General features: G+C 48.3%; 1 protein-coding gene and 1 pseudogene across 1 annotated transcript; one reads left to right on the forward strand and one right to left on the reverse strand.

Moving 5' to 3' along the window:
* Positions 1-5,195: 5,195 nt before the first annotated feature.
* Positions 5,196-9,163, reverse strand: LOC106741539 (fork head domain transcription factor slp2-like). The gene has a single exon (XM_014613668.1). It carries the CDS (start codon positions 8,838-8,840, stop codon positions 7,611-7,613), a length of 1,230 nt encoding a protein of 409 aa, XP_014469154.1. The 5' UTR covers positions 8,841-9,163; the 3' UTR covers positions 5,196-7,610.
* A 181-nt stretch (positions 9,164-9,344) lies between these two features.
* Positions 9,345-9,768, forward strand: LOC106741280 (annotated as a pseudogene).
* Positions 9,769-10,003: the final 235 nt, after the last annotated feature.

Consider the following 10,003-nt stretch of genomic DNA (forward strand, 5'->3'; position numbering starts at 1 on the left):
CATCCTCCGCGGGCGAGACCGCAGACGCTCAGGACGGTCGGCGGCGCGTAGGTGTTTCCGCGAGTAAAGACGAGTGCGGTCGAAAGCCCGCAAAGTAGTTCAAGCCGCGGAGAGCCAATAGCGAGCGCGTAATCGTTGGCAAACACGCGCGCGGAGGTGGCGAAGCGGAGCGCACGCCGCCGCCGCAGCATCTCCTTAACTCTTCCTCCGCGCTCAAATAAATTAAACGAGTCATCGCGCGCGACAAGTAGGCTCGGTGTTACTTACATAGGTACGCGCTGCCTTACGTCACTCTCGCGCGTGGCCGAAGGGGGCTACAACTTGTCTCTCTATCCTTGAATCTTGCTCGAAATTGGCCGCAATCAAAGTGCCACGTCAACATCCCTCCTCCGCCGCACACACCGCGTCGGCGTTGACGTCAAAGTCGGCGACGACGGCGCTTCTTCGCTCATTGTCTCCTCGTTCGCGCTCGAGGAAATCGGCGAGACTTCCGCCGCGAATCATCAGCCCGATGACGATGTTGCGAGATGGCGCGATGAGTCAGCGATGGTGCGTGTCGCGCGCTCTCGAGAAAAATTCGCGAGCGATCGCTTGCGACGGTAAATGACGAGATGAACGGAGAACGCCGGTGTAATTTATTTAACCGCGAGAAAACCCGACGTCCCTCCCTTCTCCTTCGGTGTCGCTAATCGTGCTTGTGTAGACACTGTCATGCGAAACCACGGATAAAGATCATCGCGGGGACGCGTGAGAGCGTCCGTCCCATCGAAGTTTCACGCGTTCCGCTGGTTATTCCGTGTGGTTCCGATTAGAAAAATTCCCAAGTCGATAGATACATCCTAATTAAAATCTACTAAACACAGGAGAGTCTCGAGGGAAGAGCTCGCGCGTCGGGAAATCGATCGTGTCAGTTCCAGCGCGTTGATATCAGCGACGCGATTGCGATATCGGCGTCGGTAGGTTAATTCAGAGAGATGCGCGATAGCATCGACGGTAATAGTCATTAATTAACGCGCGAATGGCCGGGAATGTAAAGAGGATGCGAAGAAAACCGCTGATACGGCCGGGACTGGAGTCGGCCGCGCGCGATCTTCCACCTCGTCCCGTAATCGCTCGAGCGGATCTTCGCGATGTAACTGGCGTGCAACGACCGCGAGACTGAGATCGGAGCGCGGAGACCGCAGATCGACCACCATTACACCCGGGACGCATCCCCATAGGCTGCGAGAGAAGCCGCCTAGCCCCCGGAGCTCGACCCCGTACGAGGGTGAGACTCGTGTATACCGAAAACCAGTCCTTCCCTCTCCTTCGACATCAGCACGTCGATGCGTGAGTGCGTGCGTGCGTGCGTCTGCAGGACCCACGAAGTACATATCTACCCCCCTCGGTATAAAGCGATGAAAATAATGTAACGCACCGCCGCCGAAATCTATTGACACGCCACCCCACGTGCACGCACACGCACGCACACACGCAAGCCGTGAATGAATGAACGAGAGAAGCGAGAGAGAGAGAGAGAGAGTCGCGACTGGCTGGGCCGCGAATCGAGATGTTAGAGAACCCCTCTGTAAATAGGCAAGATGGCGATGTCAAAATAACCGTAGGTAGGCCGTGAGGTGGTCCAGATTTCCGTTCGGCGAGTGATGAATTTTCGCAGCCCCGGGAGAGATGTTTCTTTCGGTCGCGGACCGCCACGTTCGCCCGTTCCGATTAGAATGACGGATTATTTCATTCCGTGCGTGGGATCCCACCAAGGTGAACTTCGACGTCTCGGAAGCGCGGTGTTTTTATACAAGATATTTTTATCAACCCGAGACGATACTATTTGCACGTGTCTCCGAGAAAGAATTTTCATCCCGAAGCTGTTTCAGCGCTTTATGCGACGATGTGGAAATTTCCAAGTGTCCTGGTTCGCCATTATTAAATTATCATCGATACGACGTTAAAGTGTGCTCGAATTATATATAATTGTAATTACTTTTCATTACCTTTCACGTTTATTTTATTATATGTAACAATATTTTTATCATGTACGTGCAAACGTAAAGGCGCGGGCGATAAAACGCGGGATAGCAACGTACGAGCGAAGCCAACATTGTAGAGCATCATGGTAATATCGTAACGATATACGCATCGAGGATTAAACAGTTCGCAGGATTCAAATAGTGCCACGAGGGCTCTGAAAGACCTCACGTCGACTGCTGCGGTCGACGTTTGCGAATAACGCTGACGACATCGACAATAATGTAATAGCGCAAAGTAATTCAGCGAGTTACCGACTACTTACTAAAACGCCAGGAACACTTAGGAACTTTACGCGCTTTGCACGTGTAATTCCGTCTCGCCGAGCGATATCTCGCATAAAAGCCTGCCCACCAAGGCAAGGTCTCGAAACAGATGCTGATTTCATCCGTGATTTGAGAAACGGATAAACGTCCATTTTTCTAGACGACTCCGGCGTACAAGTTAACCCTTTATTCCGGCAAGTTCCCGCGATGGAAGTAATTTTCACCATTCCTCCGAGATATTCGATAAACTCCTGAAAATTCACCGACGTTTGATTTTCAGAAAGCGATATATCCCCTGTGCAGAGCTGCCCTTACGGAGAAGAAAGAATAAAAGAAAAAGATATTAAAAGATAAAAGTTTTCAATTATGGAGAGTCTTATTATTTCAGAACCAACGAAAATGGAAAGGAAGCCTCTCTGATTTATGAATACTCTCCCCGGCGATCGAATGAAATTTTTATTCCACAGCTGGAATCTTGTTTTGGCGTTGGCAAATGCCGAGGAGCTTCAATATTCTATGACAAATTGAACATGCAAGTTTACGTGTTGTGCGCGACGCGCATCGATAAGTCGGTCTCGACCGAAATGTACGGTGTAAGCGTCCGTGAAAGCACGTCGTCCGACGCCGTCACGAGTTGGCTTAAGCGCGTATCGTGCAAAGAAACCAACACCTATGCCGACGCTGACCAACACCTATGCGACCTATGCGTAGAGGAGCAACAACATGCGTGCCGTAGACAACTCGCCACTTGTAGCAATTGACCGCGCAAGTGTTTACCGCGTCCCCTTCGGGCTACGTGACACTATGCAACGCGGTTTCGCCTTGCTTCGGATACGTCGTCCGTCTTTATCGGTTCTAATTACGACCTGTATTTCTAACTTAATTCGCCGCCCCACCGTTTTCGCGCGCTTCCGATAAAGGTCGAGGCTCTCAAGCGGTCGCATCGGCGATCGCGAGATAATCATTTCCGATCGCCCACAATTCAGACTTCCATCGATGACTTTCCGAGAGCCGCCCACACACAGACGACGGCGAGAGATAATTTATTAAAATATGTTTCCTTAAAATACGAGTCGCAAACAAACGATATTCAAGAATATATTTAGAAATACATACGTACACGTGTAAATAAATATCGTGGCGACCGATGAGCGAAGTTAACGCCATTCGAGATATTCATTGGCTCGTAACGATGCGCGGATCCGCCAATTTGTCCGTACGGCGAATGAAGATTTCAAGTTCGACGAAAGTACCGTTCTCCGCACGCCGGAGACGACAGCCTCGCTTCGTCGGAAAAATACAGGGTTGGGAGGGTTAACGAGATTCGCGTACCCGGCGGACTAAACCGCCGTGTTGGGTACTTGAAGGTATAAGGATGCCGAGCACGTCTGGCGGTGGGCAGGCCGCGCGGGTCACAATCCCATCTGCCGATCCTAACCGGTCGGCACTCCCTCTCTCTCTCTCTCGCTCTCTTTCCCTCCCTCTCGTTCTTCTCGGCCCTTCGGACGTTTAAACTCCCGTTGGACGTACGCGAGCGCGCGCCATTATCTTATTTACGCCTCATTGTCTCAATGTATCATACCAATATCGCGCCTGCCCGTACCGACCGGCAACACGCTCCTGGATCGTGTGCACGTGAACGCGCCGCGTTTGCGAGGAATCTTCACAATCCTCCCCGCTCCCCTCGATTTTAATCAAAACTCGTATTCTCGTGAGGCGAGTTTTTGGATCATCTCGACGTGTTCTATCGGTTCTCTCGCCGATATTCAAAGCCACGAGGAATTGCCCGAAGTTGCGCTTCGCTTCGGTGTTGTGTAATTGCGAAGTTGGTCTTTGAAATTCGAAAGCATTTTCACCGAGCAGGGCGGTTAAGCATTCGGATCTGAGAAAAATCTATCCGCGTTTCCTGGAAATCCTACAATTACATTCGGGAAAAGATTTTGCTGAAAGGTATTATTCCTCGCTCGATGCCGCTTCCGCGTTCGGTGCCGCCTTCTCCGTGGATTTGTTTTCGACGTGTCGTGAGAACGTTTCGATTCGTTTCTTCGAGGATAGGAATCGAAAACTGTGATATATCTCGATCTTTTCTATGTTTAAATGGTGATGCGAAATAATAGAAAACTTGTCTTGCCGTTGTGACGATTCCAAATACTCGTGGAAGCTGGGAAGGTATCACGAAATATATTGCAGCATTAAGAGTATTTTATTAACATAGTTCGTCGTAACTATGTTGTTTATTGTTAGACATTAGGAGAGTCTTCAGTGTTTGAGCAATAGACAGATTCATTTCACAGCTGGTATTTTATGGCACGCGCCGAAAATTGTCGTTTCGTTTCGATTTGGTAGGTAATTTGCTTCAAGAAATGTGGCTCTGTATTTACAAAATACCTCATATCCCGTATTAAAGTAAATTTAAATAAACATACGTTTCAGTACGCGACAGAAAGAACTCACATATAGTGTACAATTGATTAATAATAATATTTGCTAGATTTACAATCTATATTGGCGAAGGGATAGAAATTTAGGGGAAGGGGGAGGGCAGCAGGTAAAAACCCTATCCAAACAGATTCTATTTTATAAAGCGTGCGCATAGAGATGAATCAATTGATCGCGTGTCCAATATAAAGATTATTACATTGATTATCATATTGTGATTTTTCCGTGCACACGCTTTTTACGACCGTCCAGATCCGTTTGGATAACTTTCAATAATTATGACGTGGAATTGTTAAAAAAAAAATGGTACATTTATTTCAATTTCGTTACTATACACATGTCTTTCGCGAGCACTTATTTCGACTTCGTTCGATGCGCGTAGTATGTATGTATATATATATGTGTGTGTATGTGTATATATATATATATATATATATATATATATATAGAGAGAGAGAGAGAGAGAGAGAGAGAGAGATAGAGGTGTGTGTGTGTGTGTGTTTATATAGATATATAATACAATATTCATCATATCTTTATCGTCATTAACAATAATCCGCCATGATTTTGTCATAAATCCAACTATAGCTGATAAACATTCAACCGATACTGTACATACTACTACACTCATCAATACGAGATCAGGAATTAAAATTTTACCTAACTACCTATTTACACACTACTGTGCTTCGAAGGAAACAACTACACATCACAAAGGATCACAATCTCAAGGCTCACTCGAAGAGCTAAATCGTTAAGCGTTTAGCGGTCGCGGGCTGTAGATGTATTACGTATTATCAAGATTATAATATAATACATATTGAATTGATTATAATAATATAATTATTATTAACGTATGATGTAATGTCCAACGTTTTACAAATAAAGACACACGAATCACGTATCTCTTTTCAATTTTACCTGAATAAATAATTTCAGAATGGAGTAAATATACGGTGATACCTTTCATAGTATTAACCTGTTTGCAATGTGAAGATTAAATTATTAAAGTTGCTAACATTATTAATGACCGGAAATTGATTTAACCGTTTCTAGAATAATAAATTCGGCGGTGATCATCAGCACGTAAGAATATCGGCTCGTATCTATTTACAACGCCGAACGTTATAATCTTACTGCTATTATCTCTCCTATTTATTATCATGTATTATTATCCTTATATTATCATAGATAATAAATATAAGACTCCATCACCAGTCCGCATTCGCTACAATCTTCAACGTATACATACTTTCTTGTGCGACCGAATCACAATCACTTTGCTTGTTTCGTATATTCCTTCAAACTTTCATATTTACAAATTATACACCTTATTGTGAAATTTTAGATGATATTTCAGCTTAATATTATATTTACATAAAGATTAACATTAAAAACAATGCGCGATGAGTAAATATAGGATACTCGACGATTAATGACACGAAGTTCGTGATGCGGGTGGAGTGTATCAAACTGAACGGAAAAATTTTCTACTTGCATATTTTAAATAATATTATTAAAGAATATGAAATAATATCAGCTTTACTAGCTCAGCTAGCTTTATTCGCTTCTTAATCGTTATTAATTCCTTTATTCTTTAATCTTTAATTAATTTCTTAATATCCGTTACGATATTTACAAAATGGTAGAAGACTTTCCCGTTCAGTTTGATGCGCTTTACCTGCACACGAGCGTAGTGTCAATAATTGTCAGACACTCTGTACACACCGGAACGAATCGATACAAGGAACGAACGCAATTACTAATATTATATGATATAATATCGATATCGGGGCAATCTTTTTCGGCGAGCGCAACAATATTATGTCGTAGCATCACACGCCAAATATAGTCGCTGCCATAATTGTGCTGTGAATCTTAGATCCATGCGATATATTACAGCAGAATTTACATACGCTTCTTTGGTACCCCCATCTTCGGAAAAAGCCTTACTTGAAAAAATACATTACTTCCAAGAAAAGTCTTTTTCCCTTCTTCTTGCAATTACATCATCGTCCTCACGAAGGGATGTATATCCTACACGAAGAAAATTATTATTTTTTTGAATTCAATGGATTTTTTCCGCCGGGTTCTTTTCCCCGATATATAAATTAAATATACTATATTTATATTTAGTACATTTTTTTTATTGAATCCAAAGAAAGGTGGCAGAAAGTAGCGTGTACTGATGACAGATACTTCGATTGAACGTTTACTATTTAACATTTACGTTACGCGAATTTTCAAGCGCGATTAGTCGTTTGTGAAAATAATTGTACAAGCTCGTGGCCCTGGTATTTGCCAAGTGATTCGTGACCAAATTCTTATGTAGTTTACAGTTCATACTTACAATGTACCCTTACAGCGTTTAAAAACATTACTTACTGGAAAAGTGAAATGGAAACTTGCGAGCAATCGATACGCGATGAATATCAACATGATGTACACCGAACGAACCAATTATACAGTGACTCGAACTTGGAAAAACCTGATTACAAATCCAATTCTTTGCTTATAGTTGAAGTAATATTCCATATTATTCACATATAAGGGTACAAAGAAGAGGGGACACAAAGGCGGAACCGAGGAAAGAACACGAGAGAGAAAACGGTCCTGCCGGAGCAGAGACAATAAATTAACGAAAACGTTCTTTCGGAACATGGAAGTGTCCTTCGATGAGCTTTGGGCACGACGTGGAGCAGCGAAAAAGATAAGAAACATCTGCCTCCTGTGTGTTTCCTCACGCCGCTAGGGAGAATACCGGTGAAAGTGCTGGTACTCGATCAGAAAGCACCGATCGGCGCACTTTCCAGTGCCCGGTTACGTCTGCAGAACCCGCGCGCGGCTTCTCAGATACAGTTTCTAGGGCTCAACCTGGTCGTTTCAACCCGGCCGACCGGTGAGAACGGTGATAGGCTTTAAGAGTACTTGCGCCGTGCTGTGTGGCAGCGGCCTCGTCGGCTGGACGGAATTGCAGACAGTGACCGGCGGCGAATGCGTCGGCATCGGCTCCGGACTGCTGCCGGGCGAGGCGGTGGTCGAGGCGGACTGAGTCAGCAACGGCGCTTGGCCGAGGTACCTGTGCTGGAGGCCGAACGCCGGGTGCAGCTGCGAGAGGTTCCTCAGGGTGGCGTAGAAGTCGTAAGCGGGCTGTATCCCGTGTCCGGGGAAATTCGGGCTGTAGCCCGACGGCGTGCCCTGCAGCAGTCTGTCGACGGTGAAGGTCCCGTGAGCCGGCGGTGCCGCCGTCGCCGGGAGAGGTTGCGGCCTGCAAGGCAGACCGGTGGTCGACGTGGTGGCCGCGCCGGGCAATAAACTAGCGGGATAGCCGGTCGGGGTGGCGTAGGCGGCGGTGCCCGGTGGATACGGCGGCCGATGTATGTACGGCATGGCGTATATCGTGGAGGACCATACCGGCGAGGCGTATGCCGCCGGATAAAGTCCGGGGAACGCGGCGCACCGTTTCGCGGCCAGACGAGACCTCGAGGCCGCCGTCGTCCTGCGCCGGAGCTTACCGGTCGTGCCGCCGATGAACACGTCCTCCGAGCTGGGGTCGAGCATCCAGTAGTTGCCTTTGCCCGGGTCGTCGTAGTGGCGGGGCACTTTGATGAAACACTTGTTTAACGAGAGATTGTGCCGTATGGAGTTCTGCCAGCCTTGCTTGTTATTCTCGTAATAGGGAAAGTGGCGCATTATGTACTCGTAAATACCGTTCAGGGTGAGCCGTTTCTCCGGGCTCTGCTGGATCGCCATCATGATCAGCGCGTTGTAGCTGTACCGGGGTTTCTCCGACTTCTTCTTGTCCTCGCTCTGCTCCTTCGGGTCCTTCTGACTCGACGGGCTGACCGAAGTGGCGTTCCTCGAGCAATCCAACGGCGGGGTCTCGGTGCCGCCGACTCCGATCACGTCCAGGTCGCTGCAGTCGTCGCTGTCGTCGGCTCGGTCGTCCGCCTGGCTCACCTCAGGGGAGGCCGAGTCGCTGGCCGACGGCAACGGTGCGCAGGCCTCGGGCAAGATACTGCGGATACTGAAGTTGCTCTTCAGGGCAGCTCGCGGAGGCGGCGGTGAGGCTGTTACCGTGTGTTGTTCGCTTGAAGCTTCCATATTCACCATACTTCGATGATGTCTCGTCGCACCGTGATTCCACCGGCACCTCCAGCTTCCTCGCTCACGTCGAATCAATGTCTCAGTTAGTTCCTAACACAGCGGCCTCCGGTTATAGTCTTGAGGTAGATAGGGGAGAGGCATCTCTCGCAGAGATTCACCCCCGGGCTCCCTTTGCGTTTTACAATCCCGATTACACGACGTCTTCCAAGACGAACCAATCACAACAACAACACAACCTACGGCCGTTCCTGCTTCGCTGTTCACGCTCTCAGCTCCGCGATATCATCGCTCCAGCCTGCACCACAGCAACAAGCGAACTGACGCGCACAGCGACGGGACACAGCACCGATCTGTCGGCATCCCCGCCACGGTTATACTTATACCACGCGTTTGAACACGCCCACTAGCGACAACCTGACGTACCCTGCAGGGCGAGCCGACCAATCGACGCGGCCCGTACCAAGCCGCGCCAGCATCGTTGCTGGACCCCACCACGGCATTTTGCGCCCAATGTTTGACAGCAAACAATGCAAGTGACGCGCGGGGCCACGCGGAGGCAGGGATTTCGAAGGTGGCAGCCAGGCGCGCAGGCAACATCGACCTGCCGGCCGCGCTCCCGCGGTGGTGGGGAGCGCAGCCGCAACTAAACGTGCATCTCCACGTGTGCAAACAAATCCAACGCCGCTGTGCCCGCGCTATACGCCCTCCCTACAGGATTGGCACGTTCTTGGATGCCGCGAGCGTCGCGGCGCAGGATCAGCGCGAGAAGAGAGAGATGCGCGTCTGTGTGTGCGTGCGTGTCTGTCTTTCACGGCAGACGAAAACGTTCAACTCCGGATTCATAGCGCGGCTGAATATGGAGATGACGGGGACGCTTGTTGCGGGACGTTGCTCGCGCACCTGGTGCATCGACTTCATAGTCGTCGTTTGTTGAATCGAGACGCGGTGACAAAGCTGCTATAGAGCTTGCGAGCGAGATAAATGTCGTCCCCGCGGCGGAGCCTCCTCGCGAGACGCGGCCGGCCGCATTGTTATCGCGTATATTTTGCACTTGGCATTGTCGGGGCGCGCTTGTGCGACGCTCAAAACATGTTTACTGAGAGTTAGCGTAAATGTGTCGGACGTTGATCGTACACACACACACACACACACACACACACGGTAATGTC

This window comes from Dinoponera quadriceps, unplaced genomic scaffold (genome assembly GCF_001313825.1).
Source record: "Dinoponera quadriceps isolate SergipeBrazil2010 unplaced genomic scaffold, ASM131382v1 scaffold405, whole genome shotgun sequence".
Classification (NCBI taxonomy): Eukaryota; Metazoa; Arthropoda; class Insecta; order Hymenoptera; family Formicidae; genus Dinoponera; species Dinoponera quadriceps.

Excerpts from the sequence above, each read along its gene's own strand:
- LOC106741539 (XM_014613668.1), bottom strand. The coding sequence starts at position 8,840 with ATGGTGAATATGGAAGCTTCAAGCGAACAACACACGGTAACAGCCTCA.